Source organism: Canis lupus, chromosome 6 (assembly GCF_011100685.1).
Source record: "Canis lupus familiaris isolate Mischka breed German Shepherd chromosome 6, alternate assembly UU_Cfam_GSD_1.0, whole genome shotgun sequence".
NCBI classification, from domain to species: domain Eukaryota; kingdom Metazoa; phylum Chordata; class Mammalia; order Carnivora; family Canidae; genus Canis; species Canis lupus.
This window is the reverse complement of record NC_049227.1, coordinates 17,342,449-17,364,801: the sequence shown is the minus strand read 5'-3', so window position 1 is coordinate 17,364,801 and position 22,353 is coordinate 17,342,449. Positions and strand designations below refer to the sequence as shown.

General features: G+C 49.5%; 1 protein-coding gene across 1 annotated transcript; it reads left to right on the top strand.

Moving 5' to 3' along the window:
* The first annotated feature begins 12,916 nt into the window (after positions 1-12,916).
* STX4 (syntaxin 4) lies at positions 12,917-18,291 on the top strand. Its single transcript, XM_038539759.1, has 11 exons — positions 12,917-13,295; positions 13,484-13,585; positions 13,697-13,796; positions 13,933-14,007; positions 14,304-14,374; positions 16,083-16,191; positions 16,264-16,340; positions 16,577-16,714; positions 17,635-17,745; positions 17,838-17,936; positions 18,032-18,291. The coding sequence occupies exons 1-10, from the start codon at positions 13,266-13,268 to the stop codon at positions 17,916-17,918; spliced, it is 894 nt and encodes a 297-aa protein (XP_038395687.1). The 5' UTR covers positions 12,917-13,265; the 3' UTR covers positions 17,919-17,936; positions 18,032-18,291.
* The last annotated feature ends 4,062 nt before the right edge of the window (positions 18,292-22,353 follow it).

The window sequence follows — 22,353 nt, the reverse complement described above, 5'->3', positions numbered from 1 at the left end:
CCGGGAGGGGGCGGGGAGCAGGGGGCATGCGCAGCGCCCGGGGCTGGGGGCGCCTGGGGGTTGTAGTCCGGGGGAGGGGGGCCCCCGGGGAGGGGGTGGAGAGGCCCAGAGGCGGGTGGGGAAGGGCAGAGCCGGAGAAGGAGGGAGAGATTCGCAGAAAGACGGAGGAGATGCGGCGGCGGGAGGCAGCGAGCTGCTGGGTGGGGGGTGGGGGGCCGGCAGACAGGGGGTACGCGGGTGAATTCAGGGAATAACCCGGGGAGGGGTGCTGTGCATCCCTTTATACCAGGAGATAGAGGTAGATTTTATGTGTGGTGTCCGCGAGTATCTGTGGGAGCCGGGGCACGACCACCTCTGTGTGTGTGTCCCTGCAGGAGGTTCTTTGGACACTAGAAATAGCAAAACTGACCCTCTAGGTGGCTTTTGTGATGCAAGGAATCAGCCGAGCCTGAGAAGGACAGGGACTTGTTTGTTTTGGGGGTTATTTTGCACAGCCTTCCCCAATCTAACTGTGACAATTTTCTCTAGGCAGCAGTGGGTCTCAGAGCTCTGCTTGTCTACCTCCGAGGACAGGGGGCTCACTACCTTTCCAGAGCCCTTGGCCCATCTTTACATGGCTCTGACTGTTGAAAACGAAAATCGCCCTTATTGGGATAGGAATGCTGGTGTTTCTGAGGGTCCAAGTACCCCTGTTCTTCCTGATGCCCACCTCTGCTCTCCCCATCTCCATATTTTAACATCATGTCAACTACGCTACCCCTGCAGCGGGGCTTTGGCCCCTGCAGGCCTTGAACCTTTTTTTGCCAACTTACCCGACGACCTCCTTGATGCCAAATCCATCGGCCAGTGGTCAGGCCTGACCCTTCATGATCTTTGAACGACATATGACCCTGATGACCTCTCTTGACTCTCAGCCTGCTTCCTGCCTCCCTTCCCACCAACCCCCCAGCCTCTGAACATTGTTTTCCATCCTCCTTCCAGATCCATCCTTTCTCCCACAACCCCTCTACAACCGGGTTCCCTGGGGACCCACCACCACCACCACCACCACCACCCCGGGTTCTCTTCTCTGCTTTCTTTACTCTATCATTTCCCAGGGTCAGCTGCACCTACTTGCCCGCAGTACCCACATCTGCACCTGCAAGCCAGATCCTCCTCCTCAGAGGCAGCACCTACTATGAGCCAGAGACTGAGCTGAGCACCAAGGATACAGGCGATGTCCTCAGAGACATAAGTAGATCCATAACCGAAGTGAATGAGGCCAGGGCTTTGATGGAACTTCCGAGACTGTGGTGGCCTTGCCTTCTCCTCCCATAGTGCTTCTTCCTGTGTTCTCCATGAGAGATGGCACCTCGGTCAGCCAGCCACTCAAAGCAGAGGGAAAGCTGACCTTGGCTCCCTCCCCTGTCCCCGTAATGCTGCCCTGTCCTGAGTGTCCACTGTGTCCTAGGTGCCAGGCTGAGTGACTCCTAGAATCTTCCTGACCACGTAGCTACTCCTGCCATGATCCCAAGTGCACACAGATCAGGAAACTGAGGCTTGGAATGCTCGAATAACGGACCCGAGTTCACAAGGTTAGCAAAGGGCAGGGCTGGGGCTCTCAAGGGCATCTTGATTACAAAGCCTATTCCTGTAAAACCACAGTGTTATCGCTCATCCCTCAACTGCCAAACCCAGAGCTGTCCCCTGGGTCCTCTCCTTGCTCGCCACTTGGGGACAGGCTAAACTCTCACTGGCTTTCACCTGGGGTATCACAACAGCCTTCTCTGTGGTCTTCCCACCTGCAGCCCCTGCCCTGCGCGTCCAGTCTTTTCCCCAGGTGTTAGTGATTGTCCCTTAAAGGGATGTGATAATATCAATCCCCCACCCCAACGACTCCACCCCCACCCCCATCCCCACCCCATGGCCTTCCGTATCACTGCCCTGGTATTTGAATCCCACCACCCTCACCTCCTCTCTCCTACCACTTCCCTCCCTGGGCTGCAGACCCTAAGCTTTAACCACACCAAGGGATTCCGGACCCCAGGCACCTCGGGGTCTTTCCCTCTGCTGTTCCTCCGCCTGCTTCTGTTTTGCCCCTTCGTGGATAGTCAGACTTCCCATCCTTTAGGCCTCTCCCAGCAGTCTAGGCAAACAACCTCATGAGGTGTGGGCTGAGTCAGCTTCTCCACTAGACCAGACCAGGCCTGACTCATGTCTGCTTCTCTCCAACAACCAAGGTCAGGTACAAAGCAGATGTTCACTAAAAATCTCAATGAATGAATGAATGAATGAATGAATGGCATATTCCTTCATGCCCCAGGCATAAAGACAAAGGAAATACGAGTGCCCTGATAACTCAGTAGTTGAGTGTCTGCCTTTGGCTCAGGTCATGGTCCTGGGGTCCTGGGATCGAGTCCAGCATCGGGCTCCCTGCATGGAGCCTGCTTCTCCCTCTGCCTGTATCTCTGCCTCTCTCGACGTGTCTCTCATGAATAAATATATAAAATCTTAAAAAAAAAAAAAAAAAGGACAAAGGAAATAAGTTCCATGAAGGCAGGAACTTTTGTTTGTTTTGCTCATGGCTAGTTCTCCAGTGGCATGATGGCACCCAGAGCACAGAATGTGCCAAAATATTTGTTAAATAAATGAATGAGTGAAAGGTTTACATCTTAAATCTGGCTGTGGCTCTAAAAACGGACACAAGAATATACCATGTGGGAGCAATCGTAATTCCTCTCATGGTTCAGTGATTCCTTTTTTCTTTTAAGGTTTTATTTATTTATTCATGAGAGACACACACAGAGAGAGAGAGGCAGAGACACAGGCAGAGGGAGAAGCAGGCTCCATGCAGGGAGCCTGACATGGGACTCGATCCTGGGTCTCCAGGATCTTGCCCTGGGCTGAAGGCAGGCGCTAAACCGCTGAGCCACTGGGGCTAACCCCCAAGCCTTACTCCTACCTGTCCTTCAAGTTTAGCTGCTCAGTCTTTCCTAACCCTTCTGAAGTCGGAAGAGAAAGCCTGTTACATACACAGATTACCAGGGTGCTTCCCTGGAAATTCTGATACTGTAGATCTGTGTTGCAGCCCAGGAATCCAGGTTTTTGAGCAACTACCTCTAGAAATTCTTATGTTTGGTCAAGTTTGGGAATAACAGTGTATCCAGGCAGTGCCAAGCCTAGGTTACGCTGCATAACAACATCCCCCAACCCTCAGTGATTTAATAGGGCCCAGGCTTATTTTTGCAGTGCGCTTGGGTTACTTCCTGTCCTTCAAGGAAGATTCAGTACTCCGGGTGGAGAAATTTATACGTAGCTGACAAGTCCACCCACTGGACTCTGAATCTGAGTGCCTCATGTTCAAGGATCCCACGTGATCAATCTCTGCCTCCCTGTGGTACCTGGCATAGGACCTGTCTATCACACCTGCAATGCTCAGGAACAGAAGAATGAATACCCGTTTGACCTATTCATCCATTAACCAGTGAGTAGTTATTGAGAACCTTCTCCTTGTGCCAGGACTATGCTGTGGTGCTGCAGATACAGTGATGAGTAAGACAAACATCAGCCTGTGGAGCCAGTGACCTGATATCTCTAAGTCCTAGGTTCCAAATCTGCAAAATGGGCTGTGATATTCGCCACCCCCACCCCACCCTAGCATAGTGTGAGGGTTTATTGAGAAAATGAGCATGGAAGCCATTTGCAACTAGAAAATCTCCAGTGAAGCAGATGTGAAAGAGCATTGTTGTCCTGTTTTTCCATCCCTCATATCCAGCTTTCAAGTTTTATTCATCAGGGCTCTGGAATTTGGCTGCACAAGCCTTCTCCCTATTGCCACAGCCCATTTGAACCATCGTGAACCTGGAAAGTGAATATGTCAATAACCTGAATAATAGTAGTGATGGTAGGAGCTGGGTCTTACATAGTGCTGGTCATGTGCCAAGCCCGGTTCTATGTGTTTTATGTGTATTACTTGATCTTCACAACAACCATCAGAGGTTACTGCCATTATCTCCATTCACAGACAAGGAAACGGAAACATAAGAATTTAAGTAATTTATTCCAGGCAGGAGCTGGGATCCAGTCCCGGCAGAAATCCTACACTATTGAAACATTCTCTTAGCCAATTGGTATCTGGCTCCCAGGGACCTTATTCCAGCCCTTCTCACCACCCAAACCAGAGTCCACATCATGCAGCAGAGACTGAATCATGGTGCTGACTTTGGAGAAATATTTTGGAAAAACTTATGTCATTACAATATTGACTCTCCCTGTTCATTTACATGGTGTATCTACCCACTAATTTTGGATTTCTTTTTTTTTTTAATTTTTTTTCTTTTTAAATTTATTTATTCATGATAGTCACACGGAGAGAGAGAAAGAGGCAGAGACACAGGCAGAGGGAGAAGCAGGCTCCAAGCACCGGGAGCCCGATGTGGGATTCGATCCCAGGTCTCCAGGATCGCGCCCTGGGCCAAAGGCAGGCGCCAAACCGCTGCGCCACCCAGGGATCCCTAATTTTGGATTTCTTTAAAAATATTTCAATAAAATTTAATATGTTCTGTCATGGGACACCTGGGTGGCTCAGTTGGTTGAGCATCTGACTCTTGAATCAACTCGGGTCATGATCTCAGGGTCATGAGATTGAGCCCCGCATCGGGCTCCCCACTCAGCAGGAATCTCCTTAAGATGTTCTCTCCCCTCTCGCTCTGCCCCCTCCCCCCTCTCTAAAATAAGTAAATAAAATCTGTTTTTAAAAAGTAAAATGTTCTGTCATAAAAGACATTAACATTTTTAAAAATTTTTATTTATTTATGATAGTCACAGAGAGAGAGAGGCAGAGACAAAGGCAGAGGGAGAAGCAGGTTCCATGCAGGGAGCCTGATGTGGGACTCGATCCTGGGTCTCCAGGATCACGCCCCGGGCCAAAGGTAGGCGCCAAACCGCTGCGCCACCCAGGGATCCCCATTAACATTTTTTTAAAAAGATTTTATTTACTTGTTTGACAGAGAGAGAGCACAAGCAGGGGAGCAGCAGGCAGGGGGAGCCTGATGCAGGGCTTGATCCTAGGACCTTGGGATCATGACCCTAGCCAAAGGCAGACCCTAACTTAGCCAACTGAGCCACCCAGGAGACCCTATTAACATATTTTTAAAAGGTTTATTTAGGCAGTATATATTTCTTTATTTTATTTTATTTTTTTTATTTTTATTTTTTTAGTATATATTTCTATAAATAGTATTTTTACATTTCCTAATAGGCAATTTATTTTATTTTTTTAAAAAGATTTTATTTGTTAGAGAGAGAGAGCATAAGAAGAAGGGGCAGAGAGAGGGAGAGGCAGGCTCCTTGCTGAGCAGGGAGCCTGATGTGGCTCAACCCAGGGCCCAGGGATCATGACCCGAGCTAAAGGCAGACACTTAACTGACTGAGCCACCCAGGCGCCCCTATAGGGTGATTTATTTAAATAATTTCTCTTATTTGAGCAAACTTGCCTCCACCTATAGCAAAAGCCAGATATCCAGGAGTGATCTAGGTCCCTCTGATTCCCTTACCAATTTTTCCAAACTGCAACAATGTCTGATAGACTCTGTTACTTTAATGGATGCTCCATAACCACCTCATTATAATTTTTTTAAAGGATTTTATTTATTTATTCATGAGAGACACAGAGAAAAGGCAGAGACACAGGCAGAGGGAGAAGTAGGCTCCTCACCAGAAGCCTGATGTGGGACTTGATCCTGAAACTCCAGGATCATGCCCTGAGTCGAAGGCAGATGCTCAACTGAGCCACCCAGGCGTCCCATCACCTCATTATTTTTGGCCAGGGGGTGATTCATAACTGATTTCCCAATCAATCTTCTCCTGACCAGGGCTATTGCCAACCCCTATTGTGCCTTTGTGCAAATAGAAAAAGGTATCCCTTCCTCAATATGCTCTACCTCCATCTGCCAGACAATTGTAATAAATATTCAAATATGTAGGTGTCTAAGATGTGGCTGGTGCCTCTCTTGTGTGATAGCCCCCATGCGTACATAGGCACAGCCATCTGTATGGCCCTGCACATGGCCACTGGCAGAGTCCTTGTAAAATGAAAGTTTGATCATAGTATTCTATTGTGGGCTGAATGTCTGTGCCCTCCACCCCAAATTCATATGTTGAAGCCCTAATATCCGCCCCCCCTCCTGCTGTAATGGTATCAGGATGTGGGGCCCTTGGGAGATAATTAGATTTAAGTGAGGTTACAAGGTGGAGATTCTGATGGGATTAGAGATGTTCTAAGAAAAGGAAGAGACCTCAGGGCTTCTTCTTGCAAACATGCAGCAAGGCAGCCATCTGCAATCCAGGAAGAGACCCCGCTCCAAGAACTGAATCTTCAGGCCCCTTGATCTTCTCCTTCCAGCCGCCGGAACCGTGAGAAATAAATGTCTGTTGTTTAAGCCTGCCAGCCTGTGGTATTTTGTTATAGCAGCCCAAGCTGACTAAGACATATTTCTTTGTTTGAAATTATTCAAAGGTACCTTCTTTCTTTGATACGATTATTTAAAATAGGTAATACTTGCACGTGATTCAAAAATCTAAATAATATAAAAGATTTACAGTGAACATTCTTACTTTTGACAGCTGTTCTTGCCAGCTTGTTCTCAGGAAACATCTGTAGGGAACCACTTTTATTAGTTTCTTCTGTAACTTTCCAGGATTTAACGATACAAGCAAACATATACACGTGTGTGCATGCATGCACACACTGACACATTTTTTTCTTTTTTTAAAAAATATTTTATTTATTTATTCATGAGAGACACACAGAGAGAGAGGCAGAGACAGAGAAGCAGGCTTCATGCAGGGAGCCCGACCCGGGACTCAATCCCGGGTCTCCAGGATCACGCCCTGGGCCGAAGGCAGGCGCCAAACCAGTAAGCCATCCAGGCATCCCAACACTTTTTTCTTATACCACAGTAGCATGATAACTCATTCCACATCTTGGTATTTGACTAATGATATTTTAAAGCACTCTCACATTATTTGTGATGAATATCCTCATCCTTTTTGACAGCTGCCTACCTGCTGATGGACAAATTTGCAAACAATATCCAAAGAATAACACCGATGTATACGTCATTTCTTATAGTGAAATATAGGAAAGATATATAGGGAAATATAGGAATATACAGTGAATTAAAATTCTGTTTCTCCCCTCCCCCCCCTTTGCAGCTGGCATGGACTTGTGACTTGCTTGGACTCATTGAATATGGCAGAAGCAATGTCACACAGCTTCTGAGCAGGGTCTCAAGAGACTTTGCAGCTTCTCCTCTCACCTTTTTGGAACCATGAGGACACTGTGCTAAGAAGAAACTCAGGCTGGGAGACCTGACTGGCTCAGTCAGTAGAGCATACAACCCTTGATCTCAGGGTTGTGAGTTCAAGCCCCACATGGGGGATAGAGCTTACCTATAAACAAACAATTAAACAAACTCAGGATGAAATACCACATGGAGAGAGTGGCTTAGCCATCCCTTGATTGAGCCATCAGAGTTAAGGTCTCATACTAGTGAGTGACAGCCATCACGGGCCATCCAGCCCCAGCTGAGGTGCCAGCTGACTGCTACCACTTGAGTAATCTAAGGTAAGATCAGCAGGAAAACCATCTGACCATTCTTAGAATCTGGAGAAACAATAAATCATTGTTATTTTATGCCAGTAAGTGTTAAGGTGGTTTCCTGGGAAGCAATAGCTAAGTGATCCAGATAGATTTTCAGATAGATTTTCACAAGTGAGAAAGCTGATTCAAAGTGTACATAAGTTTATAATTTTGATAAATATTGTCTGATTTGTATCATTTTGCATTCCTACCAACAAGTTTCCCATGGTATTGCCAAAAGAGTGTTTTGTCAGACAAATGGGTTAAAATTGCTAATGCAATAAAGGAAAAAATGGTATTTCAGTATTGTCTTTTCATTTCTCTCATTATGTGTGAAAGTGAACATCTGCATATGTGTTTAAGACCTTTAAAATCTAAAAAAAAAAAAAAAAAAAAAAAAAAAGGATCCCTGGGTGGCGCAGCGGTTTGGCGCCTGCCTTTGGCCTAGGGCGCGATCCTGGGGACCCGGGATCGAATCCCACATCAGGCTCCCGGTGCATGGAGCCTGCTTCTCCCTCTGCCTATGTCTCTGCCTCTCTCTCTCTCTCTCTCTCTGTGACTATCATAAATAAATAAGAATTAAAAAATAAAATCTAAAAAAAAAAAAAAAAAAAAAAAAAAAGACCTTATATATTTTCTCTTTTGTGATCTGTCATGTTCTTTGCCCAGTTTTTATTAAATTGTTGGTCTTTCTTATCAATATGAGGAAGCTCTTTAAATAGTAGAAAGATTACCCTTTGTATATGATAAGAATTGCAAATATTTTTCTTACATTTGTTGTTTGTCTTTTGATTTTGCTTTAATGTTTTTTTGCCATGCAGATTTTTTCCAGGTAGACAACTGTATTAATCTTTTATAGCTTTTGAATTTTGAGATGGAGTTGGAAAGGCTTCCTCACTCCAAGTGTTAGAAAGGATTTTTCCCATATTTTCTTCTAGTATTTTTAGGGGAGCTTATCATGACAAATTGTGTGATCCATCACTTTTAAAATGAAGTTCAAGGCCAAGGTTATGGCACACGTGATCGGGAGTAACCCACAGGGAGAGGCAACAGGAGAAACAGAAGCTTGTTTAGGAGAGTCTCAGGGGGGAGACGATGCATCCTGTTTGAAACAGGTTGAATTTAAGGTGCCTATGGGACCTCCAGGAGGAGATGTCCGGTAGGCAAGTGGAATCAGAAGTCTGGAGCTCAGGAGAAAACTTAGGCCTGGAGACACGAATTTGGGAGCTAGCATATGCATGCCAGTTAAAGTCACAAGAGTGTATGTAGCGTTTGATTAGAAGTTCTCAGGTAGAACTCTAGGGAGTGGTCAAGGTCAGGCCATGAACATAATCACGAAGAGAGAGCTGTGGGGGCTTGGCACAAAACAGCCTCAGAGACTTGTAGGATAAACGGATGCCCTTTATATGAAACATGCATAAATATCCTTGGCTTCTGGGGACAGAGCAAACAGGGAGATGGGAGAGGACAAACAGCCTCCCCAGCGGTCAGCCCCACCCAGCAGGTGTGGGAGAGAGACCCTGTGACAGAGGAGGGGAGAAGGCTCAGTCTTGCAGGCAAAGTCTTCCCCCTCCTCCCCACAGATGATGAGCAGGGCATCAATAGGTGGCAGCAAGTTACCAAAGGTAGGTGGACACAGGGAACCCACGTTTTCCTTGGATCATAGTGGAGTGGATAAGAGCTCAAGAGAACCTCACAGAACCCAGAGCTCCACTCTCTGGGTTCAAATCCCAACTCTGTCCTGCACTAATGTGAAGCCTTGGGCAAATGACTTAATACCTCTGTGGGTCAGTTTCCTCCTCTGTAAAATATGGACAGTAACAGTACCTATCCCATAGAACTGCTATGAAAATTAAATGAGTTAGTATTTCCAAGGTGCTTATGTTGGTGCTGGGCACATAGTAAATGCTATATAAAAATTAAATTAGTAATTTCATTCATTAATTCATTCATATTTATTTACCAGCTACCATTTGCCAGGCAGTGTTGGACGTACTGGGGACACAGCAGTGAATAATGCAGGTGAAATCCCTGTCTTCACGGAGCTTATATTCTGGTAGGTGGACAGGAAGGGGTAAAGACAGACAACATATAAAATAAATATAAATAATACTTTAAAATATATGGTGTGTCAGATCCAGGGCGAAACAGGAGAGACGTGCAGACCATGGCAAGGCCTCTAGCCTGGTATCTGATGCACAGTCAGGCACAGATGGAAAGCGGAAGAAGAATCTGAACAACCCACAGAGTGGAATCCCTGCGGAGACACTGGCACTGCTGACACCCTCAGGCAACAATCACCATCATCACCAGCATATAACAGCAGCAAACACATACATAGCATTTATTCTGTACCACACTCTGTTCTATTCACTTTACACGTATCATCTCATTTAATTTTTCTGGCAATCCTATGAGGTTGGTACTGTTATGGTTCCCATTTCTCAAATGAGGGAACTGAGGCATAGCAAGGTTATGTAACTTGCCTTGGAGAATTGTGTGATGAGGTGAAGGAGCTGGGATTCCAGCCCGGGGCTTCTGGCTCCAGTATAGGTAGGATGTTGGTAGGATGGACCTGCAGTGGAGAAGACAGGACAGACCGCCATGCCTCAGGACTGGGTAGGGCCTGACCTTCCTGCACGCTGGAAGGAAAACACACACGTCCCTAGTATCTACCCCTCCCAGACCCAGTATGCTTAATACATTCATCAAGGTTGTTCAGAGGGGCCAAGAGGAATAACGCCCAAAACCATGAAATAGAGATAAGGGCTCAGCTCTGGAAGCTCCATCCCCAGAGCTATTTTCCCTGCATGGCCTGTGCTCCCCAGGAGCACAGGAGACGGTGCTCCCCACTGTCTCTACATACCACTCCATGAGGCTTTAAGCTCAGCCTCCTGTGACCTTAAGCCACCATTCCAAAGCCCTGTGATCCCACCCAGAGACCACAAATACAATAATGAATATTATAGTCCTGGGAAATTTAACAAAGGCACCAACAACTCTAGATCAAAGCTGGGAACCAAGAAGCAAACCATCAAGAGACTAACAGAGAGGCAAGTGGGCCTGGTGGTCCTAGAGATAGCTGGAGTCCATGATCATAACAGCCCCGAGAGTGGGCAACCCTTGGTAGTTCATAGGAGCTTTCCAGAGTCTTTCTCACCTCACTTGATACTGTTCAATTCTTTTTTTTAAAAAAAAGACTTATTTATTTATTCATGAGAGACACAGACTGAGAGAGATAGAGAGGCAGAGACACCCTCAGAGGAAGAAGCAGGCTCCCCGCAGGGAGCCCAATGCGGACCCAATCCCTGATCCCGGGATCATGACCTAAGCCGAAGGCAGGCAACTCAACCTCTGAGCCACCAGGCCTCCTGATACTGTTCAATTCTTACCTTAGAAATCACCAGACCAAGTTGTCAAATGGAGAAACTAATTCCCAGAGAAGAGCAACGAGTTATTCAAGATCAAGATCATTAAGTTATTCAGGACTGGGAGTCCAAGTTCCTAAAGCCCTTCCACTGCCCTCCCCCCCGCCCCTTGAGACAGAGTATGAGACACAGACAGACAGAAAGAAGGAAAGGGAGGCAGGGAGGCAGGGAGGCTGACATTGAAGACCCAAGAGTGGGGAAACCTTTCATGATCTCCAGGAGACCCCAAGGAGCAGGGCTTGGCCTCTGGAAAAACCCTCCAACCCTTCATTTCTCCTGTAGGTTGATCAGAGCAGCACACCATTTTCACTCCTTTGTTCCCTACCCCAGGCGAGCTGGGTTCTGAAGGGGACAGAAGGGAAGGGAAGGATCAAAGCCCTTCTAATAGAATCAGACAGCAGTTTATACTTTCCAACCTCATAATCAATGGACTTTAGAGCAGGGAAAGATGATCTAAAGATGATCTCTCCATCTTGCTATGCCATCTATCCTACAGATGGGATACTGAGGCCCAGAGACAAAGACATGACTTTCCAGAAATCCATAGCAACTCAATCACAGAGTTGATCACAATACAGATTTCCTTACCAGGACATACTAGAGAGGGGCCAGTCTTTCTTTTGCTTGAACCTTCATGTAAGTTCTCTGGAAAGAGTCCTGGGATCCAGGAGACCTGATTTTTATTCTGGCTATGCTGAGACTCACTTTGTGGCCTTGGAGACTGCTCTCACATAATGTAAGTTTCACAAGTGAAAGGTTTTTGTCAGTTAGGCCTTGATTTATCTCCGACCCCTACAACAGTCTCTGGCCATAATAAGTGCCCAATAAATGGATATCCATTGAATGAATGACCATCTAGTGGGCTAGGGCAGTGTCACCGTGAGAGGCTGAAGCCCAAAAGACAAGCTTTATCTTCAGATACATGAAAGGTTAAAGTTCTGTCCACAGATATTTATTGAGGGCCCATATGTGATAGGTACTGAAATAGGCCCTGGGGATTCAGGTAAGAACAAGACTGCGGCGCCCTGACCTCAAGAGCCCACGGTCCACTATAATGGGGAATGTGTGCAGATTTTTTTGCGGGCTTCAGAGGGTAGACCCAGATGCTAGGGAGGGAGGGAGTTAGATGTTAAGTGGCAGACTCCTCAATGTAATACAGACACTTTTCTCAGCTTTAGTTGCCCTGAAATGGTCTTATGCTCGGAAGGTGGTGAGTGCGGCGGAACTGCAGTGTTCATGCAGGGCGCCAGCCGCCCACCTGTCAGAGGCTGCGCCAGGAGGATGCGGGAGGAGAGATTTCTGCCTTGGGTGAGGTCACTTTCCACCCCCAGATTCTCTGCCTACAAAACCCTGCAATTCTCTGACGCTGGATCTTATTATTTTCTGAATCTCAAGGTCCCATGATGCTGACAGCCCCGAATTCTAAGTTCTCCGTCTGCCCACGTCCCTGGACCCAAAAGAAAATGAAGCCGAATTCAGCGAGGGTCCTACCACCCACTGCCTCAAACGGTCTCTGGGGGTAGTCAGCAGCCCCCGCCCCGCCTCGCGAAGGCTGGAGGGGCGTAGCTTGGGCGCCAGGGTCCCGGAGACGTCGTGGGGAGAAAGGTGCTCCAGAGACGGAGTTGACAGCGCCGGGGCACGTGACAATCAAAGTGTCACGTTCCGAGGTCCGCGAGGGTGGGACCGGGCTGGTCATGTGACGTGGGGGGGGCACCATGGGGTGATGTGAGATGCAGGGCCTCTGAGATTACGTATCAATGACGCACTCCCACCCGGTCTGGCAACTAGATTTCCGTTGGTAGATGCGACAGTTCCGGCGAAGGGGGCGGGTTCTCACGTCCTGGCAGCTTTGCTTCCGTTCGGGGCGCCGCAGCTTCCGACCTCAGGCTCCCTCCGGCGAGGAAGAGACGCGACCCCGTGCGCATGCCCCGATCATCCCAGAGGGGCGGGGCCGAGGCTACGGGGACGGGAGGGGGGGAAGAAAAGGGAATTCCAACCTGTGGAATCTTGGGGGGTCCCCGGGGTCGGCTGCTTCCCACTGACTGTGGATGGTGCCCGGGACGGAGCCTCTGGTGGCTCGTGGGGGGGCCCGGGGGTCCGCAGGGTGAGGGCGGAGGGAAGTGTCAGTGTCAGAGTGTGAGTGGGGTACGGGAGTTCCAAACTTAGTCTCGAGGCCCTCGGGGCTCCGGCGCCGGGAAGAGGGAGCTCGGGCCGCCATGCGCGACCGGACCCACGAACTGAGACAGGTGAGAGGGGGCTGCAGGGCTGGGGGTGGGCGGACGGGCTGGGGTCTGGCTGGCATACAGGACTCCCGGTCTTCGGGACAGGGAGGGGTGGCTGAGGGCTAGGAAGGAAAGACCCGGAAGTCTGTGAGTCCTGCGGGGAGAGAGCAACCGCAGGGAAGTGATGCCAGTGACCACCCCGGCCGTGGCAGGGGGATGACAGTTCGGACGATGAGGACAAGGAGCGGGTCGCGCTGGTGGTACACCCGGGCACGGCACGGCTGGGGAGCCCGGACGAGGAGTTCTTCCAAAAGGTAAGAGGCTGGGGTCTCCGCCTGTCTTCATGAGGGGGCTGGATGATCCGAGGAGCAGCGCGGTCCGGAGTATCCCCCATCTCCCTCAGCCCTCTCGGTCACCTTCCCCAGGTCCGGACAATTCGACAGACTATTGTCAAGCTGGAGAATAAAGTCCGGGAGTTGGAGAAGCAGCAGGTCACCATCCTGGCCACGCCCCTTCCCGAGGAGAGTGAGTGAAACCCCAAGTGCAAACGCATGCTCAGCCAGAGGGATTGTGGGGATTGTAGTTCCGTGCAGGTGGTGGCCAGGCAGGTTGGTTTGAGGTAGGAGCCGCTGTCTGGGAGTCATGGCTTTCTCTTCTTCAGGTATGAAGCAGGACCTGCAGAACCTGCGTGAGGAGATCAAACAGCTGGGGAGGGAGATCCGAGCACAGCTGAAGGGTGAGCCCCTAGGACCTCAGACAGACCCTTCCCTGTGGTCCTGCCCAGCTCCTGGTATATCTGGGGACTGTGTGGCTCAGTATTGCAAAGAAAAATACACTTGAGCTACCGTCAGAGGCTCATAATTAGTCATTTATGATAAAATATAATTCCCAAAATAATTCTGTGGAGATAAGCACCTCTCTATTGTATGGATGGGGTATGGCCCTGGCCCTGTGTCCTGGTTCCCACATGATTTTCTGAAGCCACACAGATCAAATCTCCTTCCCCACCAATCCCCTTGTGTCTTCCCACAGCCATAGAGCCCCAGAATGAAGAAGCTGATGAGAATTATAACTCAGTCAACACGAGGATGAGAAAAACCCAGGTGGGTTTATTATTCCCAGAACTAAGACATTTTGCAGGGTTTCATAGACCATTAGGTGGCAAAAGTAAGGGGAAAGGGCCCTTAGAGATCATCAAGTCCAACCTAATGATTTTCAAGTGGGGAAACTGAGGCTGAGAGAAAAAAAATCTCACCCAAAGTCTCCTGACTCCCAATCCACCTAACATCCTGTCGCCTTCTCCATTCATGAGAAGTTGCTGAATCCCCAGATGTGATCTGGGCTTGGTTGTGGAAGGCATGCTTTCTAGAAACCAACATGGTGAGTCAAGCTTGACTAGATGACAAAGACATTACTCAGGTAGGGTGTGGTAGCTAATAACCCCGCCCAGGGAAGAAGAGGGAAAGGTCATAAATGACAGGGAGCTTTCCTGCCCATATGACAGGGTCATCCTCTGCCCCATGGGCAGAATTCAAGAAATCAAGAAGAGGAACTTCCCTGGAGGGAGAAGGTCACTGAATCAACATCTTAGTGAGGAGATTTGAGGCGATCTAACTGCCCTTGTCTGGGTGCCCAGGGAGGAGTAATTTGGAGTTCCTGGAGGTCAGAGTTGGTGTAGGTGGGCCCAGAAAGTACCCTGGATTGAAGATAGGGCAGTTTGGGTATCTTACAATGATGTGGTGAAGGCAGGAGAGCAAATATGTCTCTAAGGAAGGAACTCCAAGGAATGAGCACATTGAAGGAAGCAAGAGAATGGACAAGATAAGAGGATGTTTCAGGGGGAAACTGTGGTAGTCATTGGTGTGAGAGGCTGAGGGTCCAGCCGGACCTGTAAGAGCTGGGCAATGGGCTGACCTCCAGGCATACCTTTAGTCTAAGCTGCAAGGCTGGTGTTCAGCAAGCATTCAAAGGTATTTATTGAGTGCCTACTGTGTGCTAGGCCCTTTTCTAGCTGTTTAGGATGCAGCAGTGAACCAAAGAGCCCAATCTTCATGGAACTTATGTTCTGGTGGGGCGAGACACACACCATAATAAATATGCCCACTATTTTAGAACGTAGGGTTTTTTTTAATTTATTTATTCATAAGAGACAGAGAGAGAAAGGCAGAAACACAGGCAGAGGGAGAAGCAGGCTCCATGCAGGGAGCCCAACATGGGACTCGATCCCAGGTCCCCAGGATCACACCCTGGGCCAAAGGCGGCGCCAAACCACTGAGCCACCCGGGCTGCCCAGACGGTAGTTAAGTATTAAGGGAAAAACTGAGGAGAAGAGGATTGAGAGTGACGGGAGAAGGCAGGTTGCAGTTTTAATAAGGTAGAGAAAACTTCATTCAGAAGGTGACATTGGAATAAAGATTTAAAGGCCTCTGTGAATAAATAAATAAATAAATAAATAAATAAATAAATGTATGTATGTATGTCTCTGTGAGGCATGAGTATTCTAGGCCCAAAGAGCAGTGAATGCCAAAGCCTGAAGTAGGGGTGGCTTTGGTGGGGGGAGGAAGGAGTCCACTGTGGTCAGAGGGTGCGAGTGAGGCAACAGCTGGAGGACATAAAGTCAGAGGGGAAATGGGGAAGGGAAGGTCCAATAGGGCCTTATAAGCCCTAGTAAAGGCTTTGGCTTTGACCTTGAGAGAATGGTGGTCAAGGCAGCAGGCTCCTAGAACAGCTTATGCTGTTTGCTCCCTATACTTATGGGGATGTTAAGGCCAAATCCTTCCGGGGTGCCCAGCCTATATTTTCTATCATCAGCATGGGGTCCTGTCCCAGCAATTCGTGGAGCTCATCAACAAGTGCAACTTGATGCAGTCCGAGTACCGGGAGAAGAATGTGGAGCGGATTCGGAGGCAGCTGAAGATCAGTGAGTTGTGGTGTCTGGCCTACAGGGTCAGGTAACCTGACCCAGCTCTGAGCCTGACCTTTTCCTTCACAGCAAATGCTGGAATGGTGTCTGATGAGGAGCTGGAGCAGATGCTGGACAGTGGGCAAAGCGAGGTGTTTGTATCCAATGTGAGTGGTCATGGCTAGCCTCCCTCTTCTGGGACTCTCATCTTCGCTGAGGCCTGGTCCCCTTTGATTGAGGGAATACAGAGGCCTGGAAGGGAATGACTTAGCATGCCTAGGGTCGCTCATCAAGGTCCTGGCCCCAGTTCTAAGCCTGAGGGCTGCCTGAAAGCTCAACAGGAACTTCTGATCTGCTGCTGGATTCCCTGTGACCTGTCTGGCCATTCCTATCTGCTCCCCAGATCCTGAAGGACACGCAGGTGACTCGACAGGCCCTAAATGAGATCTCAGCCCGGCACAGTGAGATACAGCAGCTTGAACGCAGCATCCGTGAACTTCATGAGATTTTCACTTTCCTGGCTACAGAAGTGGAGATGCAGGTGGGCAAGACAGCTGGCTGGGCTTGATGTGAGACCGTGTTCAGTCAGAAACCCCACTGTGTCTGTCAGTCCATCTCCACTCTCTAGCCTCTCTCCCCGAGGCTTTCATCCCCCTCCAGGCTGGGCCATGCCCCCAGGCTGGCCCTCACTCCCATCTGTAGCTGAGCCCCAGAATTGCTTCCACCTCCACATTACACAGATGGCCACTCCTCTACACTCACCATCTTACCCTGTCTCCCAGTTGAGCTACCCAGGATGTAGCCCAACTCTGGCTCCTCCTCCACCAATAGAATCCACCCTTATACCTCTAAGAGTTCTACTCAAAGATGCTCCTTAGGGGGCATGCCTCCACAGATCTGAATGAGGTTGGGGTGGGAGGTGGTGTTCTTCTGCTGCCCCCGTTGTGTGAGGTGAGGTAAGCTGCCGGCCTCTAGTGCTGCAGCCAATGCCCTTGTGCAGCTGGGATTCATGGGGAAGGCATTTCATTCAGTAGGAGTACCAGGACCTGAAGGCTGGCAGTGCCATGAGGAGGCAGGGTTGGGGAGGGCTTCACAGCTGTTGAGAGGCAAGCCTAGAAGAATGAGCAAATTCAGACAGATTTACAAAGAGACAGAAGTTCACCCTCTGTGACAAGGTATGAGCTTCTTAAGGCGCTTGGCTCCAAGCCACCACTGCAAATGAAGGTTGTAGGGGGTAAGGGAGCAGGGCAGAAGGGACTACATAATAAAAGGGATCCTGGAAGCCACCCTCAGGAGTGTGCACTTTGGTCAGATGTGGTCCTACCCCCACACCTTTGTTAGTGCTGCATTTCCTGCCAGAAAATGTCCTTTAGGCAGCTAGTGTGAGCAAGCAGAGGAGCTGATGGGCTCTCCACCCCCAGTCATCCCTACCTGCCTGAACTGTCCCCCTCCTCTGAGCAGGGGGAGATGATCAACCGGATTGAGAAGAACATCCTGAGCTCAGCAGACTATGTGGAACGCGGGCAGGAACATGTCAAGATTGCCCTGGAGAACCAGAAGAAGGCTCGGAAGGTGAGCCTTGACACCCCTTCCCTCCCCTCTAGTCTGAGGCCCTGGTTGCCTTCCCTCCCCTTCTGAGTTTGTTTCCCTGAACTCTCCCACAGAAGAAAGTCTTGATCGCCATTTGTGTGTCTGTCACTGTCGTCATTCTGGCAGTCATCATTGGTATCGCCACATTGGTTTGAGAGCATTGCACATTCTTGGTGAGCTATTGTGGGCCTGCCCCCTGGCCTGCCTCGTCCTGGGCCCCTGCCTTTCCTCCTCCCCTCAGACCCTCTTCTCCCTCCTTCCCTTACAGGCTCTAAGAACACCGGGGACCCGGGTCCGCCTTCTCTCCCAGCAGCTGAGGGGGGAGGGCAGGACAGAGCCTCCAACTGGACCCCCTTCCTCACACTGGCCCTGTGCAGAGGGGCAGACAGTTCTTCTGGGGTTGGCAGCCACTCATTCATGGGGGCTTCTCCACTCAGGCCACAATGCCTGGGGGAAGGCCTGCAGCGTCCTGTTTGGCTGGGACACATGGTTTTGTAAGAAAGTAAAAAAAGACAAACAGAAAAATGAGCTTGGAGACTGCCCCGTGCATGTATGTTCCTAGAAGAGCTGGCCCAGGGCCTCTACGTAGGCGGCCTCCTCTTTCCGTGGCCATCTTTGGGGCCAGGCCCATCCGAGGAAGACTCAGATCAGACTGTTCAGGTGCTGTGACCACAGCAGGCTAGCACTGCCCTTCTACTCTCCCTTAGGAACAGGTGGGCAGGGAGGGGCTAACACCCACATCTGGCTCAGTATTGTCCTTGGGGAAGGATTACTGTGAGTACCTAACCCCAAAGCAGTGAAGCTGGGCCTGGTAGGCTGGGACATAGGTGAGGTGTGTGTGGGCATCCATCGGCCTTCCTGAGGCCACGAGGCACCGTTGAGTAATGGAGGCTGTTACTCCAGATACAGTGAACAGGGAAAGTCCTGTCTCAGAAAGGGTGACATTTCAGTGGGCTGTTAAATGAGGAGGAGCCAGTTATGAGAAGAAGCAGGGGGAGAGGCTGCAGGGCAGAGCCCAGAAAAAGGCATAGCCTTTGACATAAGAGTTTAGCTTAAAGCACTGGGGACTCCGGATCAACACACCTGGCTTCTAGGGAGTTAGGTGGCTGAAGCAGTAGAGGTGACAGAGGAGCCTGACCCTTGGTTTCTAAGAGCTCTGGGCCCCAACTCTAAATTTCTAAGAGTTCCGAGTCCAGAAGCCTAGCTTCCAGAGCTGGGTGTGGCACCTGTCGCCAGACACCTGGTTTCAAGGGGTAAGCTAGCTCCTGGCTCCGAAGCTTGGTTGGAGTGGAGCAGCGCCTGACCCCAATCAAGTCCTGGAGGCCGGGTTCCAGCTGCCACAGCCCATCCCGCTTTCGATCCCACAGGCCCCTGCTGCTGCTGTCGTCGCTGCTACTCCAAGCTGCCCTTGCCTGGGCCGTCGGGCCAAAGTACCACACATGTGGGTGCTGGGTGACGCGAATCATAGAAGGGGTGGACGCGATGCCCTGGGTGCAGTCTCGGACCCAGCCCCTGGACCTGCGGGGGGGAGGGCAGGAGCCAGAGGACGGGATTAGGCTCCAGAGACCCCTGCCTGCTTTGCCTCCACCCATCTGGGCGTCCTCCTGCAGCGCCTCCCAGTGGGCTTAGAGCGACCCTCGCCTGGCAGTTGCAAGGCGCCTGCGCCAGGTCCGAGGGTCCGCTTTGCCCCGCGTGTAGGGGGCGTGGCCTGGCCGCAAGTGGAACACGATTGGGCGCGCTAGTAAACGCCGCCTCTGAGGAGCAGCGGGATTGGTCCCTAGGACGTCCAGGGACCTCCTGGGGGAGTGAGGAGTGGCTATTCAGCCGCAAGCCTCCCTGAACTGACGTGGGAGGAGCCTCGGCGAGTCCTCAGTCGCACCCACAAGTGATTGGATCGCAGGGCGAAGCACGACCAAACCTCTAAAGGAGGCGGAGGCGGCACTGGCTTGTGAGAGTCTGGCGGGGGTAGGTGAGTCAGGGACTTCACCGGAGAAGGCGTGGCTGGGTCCCCCTCCCTAGCCGCCGAGCTTGGCAGCTGGGAGGGTACCCACGCCTTCGTCACGGGCGTGGGTACCCTGGGATCCTGTGTACAGATGAAGCCCTAGATACCTACAGGAAAGAGCTCCTCATTCTCCCCAGTGTGCAAACACAATCTGGATGTGCGCTCGAGGGGAAAACTGCTGGGCGGCACAGATCCTGCCCCCGTAAAACATTGATTTGAGTACGGGGCTTCTGGGCTTCCCTGAATCTCCAGCTCTCCCCCCTGCGGCCTGCATCTTCGGCGGAATCCTGTCCTGTAGGTCGCCTTTGTCCACCCCTCACCTTTCTGCCTTCAGAGGAAAACTGCCCCACCCGTGGCACCTACTGGGATCTGATAGAGACTATCAGATGTGTCAGTGTGCGTTATGTGACTTCAGACTGGCTTTGCGGGACGGCGCCACCCCTGAAAGCCTGCTTACCTGTCCGCCTTACCCAGGAAGCCGTGTGGAACCTCCTGATAGGAGTATCTAGATGGCCGAGTGAGGCTTCAGATGCCGGGCCCAGTAATTTGAACTTTTCCTGTGGGCTAGGGGACATATGCAAGGTTTTTGAACAGGTGAGTGGCAAGTTTGGGGCAGACCTAGAGGTCAGGTGGACTCATGCATTGGAGTTTTCACAGGTTCCCTTGTATATACCCTTTCGCTGGGGAAAACTGAACTGAATGAGGAGTTATAGGCAGGTTTTGCACTGAAATCCTGTCTTTGCTGTCAGCCCAACTTTCAGGGAACAGGGTCTTGGTTGGGTGTGGCTTTTCCGAATCCATCTTGCATCATAACTTTTCAGCTGTAGCTCCCCCCAGTTATTGCCTCATTCATTCAACATTTTGTGGTTCAAATTACCAGGAAAAGGAACATGGTTGTCTGAGTCAGGCTACTTTGACCAGCCTATAAATTGTCTAATTCAAGTCAAGACTTTAACTTTGATCATGATGTATGTAAAGTGTTTACATGGTACAAAACACTGCAGCAGAGTGTGTATAAAGGAGGAGTAGACGAGCATTTCTCGTGCAGCCCTGTGATACACTGTATTGTTGTTCCAAATTTATACTGTCCTTCCTACTGGACCACTCACTATAGGATAATACACATTCATGCCTCACTTACAGTAGGCTTGGCTATATGATTTGCTTTGGCCAGTGAGATATGAGTAGAGATGTAAAGTATCACTTCCAGATAGAAGCTTTAAGCATCAGTGAGTAGTCTGGTAGCTTGCCTTTTCTTTTCCCACTTGCTGCGAACTGCTGATATTTGGAGACTAGTTGTTGCCACATCAGAATAAGTTAAAACCAACTGTCCCAGAACTAGTACCCAGAAGTGGGGTGCTGCCACACTAAAAATTAACCTGAATTAAGTGGCATTGGCTTTGGAGCTGGATGACGGCTGATGAGGAAACCATCAGTGGAAATTGGAAAGATGGTGTTGTGTGTTAGGCAGTGGTGAAGCATTTGGTTAAACTGTAAGCCAGAAATAAGTAAGAATTGTAAATAATGTACAAATGAGCTTGGGGCTTTAGGGGGAAATTTTTTTAAAGATTTTATTTATTTATTCATGAGAGACACACACACACAGAGGCAGAGACAAAGGCAGAGGGAGAAGGAGGCTTTATGCAGGGAGCCCAATGAGGGACTTGATCCTGGGACCCCAGGATCATGCCCTTAGCCAAAGGCAGATGCTTAACCACTGAAACACCCAGGTGTCCCTAGGGGGAACATTTTTTGAGAAAGAATATTAGTAGCATGACTTGATTGCTTTGGGGGTACATTTGACAAGCTACTGTAAGAAAGAGATGACTCCGAAAATCATTGGCCAGTTTTTAAGCAGAAATGGAAGATATCATAGAAACTCCAGGCAGGTGATCTACATTTTTAACCATACAATTGACAAGGCCATTAAACCACAAAGTTTGAGTAAAACTCATCTTTGTAGCATGGGCCTTATCAAGTGTATGGCTCTCATGCCTTTTGTAGAAACCTCTGAATTGGTCAAAGTGGTTTTCCTTAAAGCCTTTCATTTAGTCAGGATGATTCAGAAAAGAGAGATTAGGAGTACAACTCTCCCAAAGGAGCTGGTAGGCTCCATTTGCTTACAATTAAGTCTAAAGAGAGAGGCATATCTGAAAAGAATTGTGGTTTGGCAGTTAGCCCATAGAACTGACTGGAATCAAAGAGATAAGAAGCTTCTTTCCCTCTTCACAAAAAGCCACCAGCTTGGATTTTTAAAAGACCATGAGTGTTCAAGACTTTGAAGGCTCCTAAATTTCTATGAGCATGAAAGAAACAGCTGCTTTGCTTCAGAAGGGCATAACCTCTGGTGTTTTCTCAAATGTGGCCAAGGAGGATAAATGGGAAAGGATGAGCTACTCTGTGGAACTAGAGAACCAGTCTCAGGAAGCACTCCTAGTCCCGGGTAAAGGTGGGGGGCCTTTGCAACGTCTGCCCAGGAGGATGTTGCCATTACTATGGACCAGTAAGTGCTGTGTGTCTTCCATTCTTCCTTCTAAATGGGGATGTTTACTGCTATTATCCTGTCCCTGTTCCACTTCATGTATTGG

Coding starts and splice junctions, on each gene's coding strand:
- STX4 (XM_038539759.1), top strand. CDS start 13,266: ATGCGCGACCGGACCCACGAACTGAGACAG. Junction 16,341..16,576: donor GCGAGGTGTTTGTATCCAAT/GTGAGTGGTCAT, acceptor TCTGCTCCCCAG/ATCCTGAAGGACACGCAGGT. Junction 16,715..17,634: donor CTACAGAAGTGGAGATGCAG/GTGGGCAAGACA, acceptor TCCTCTGAGCAG/GGGGAGATGATCAACCGGAT.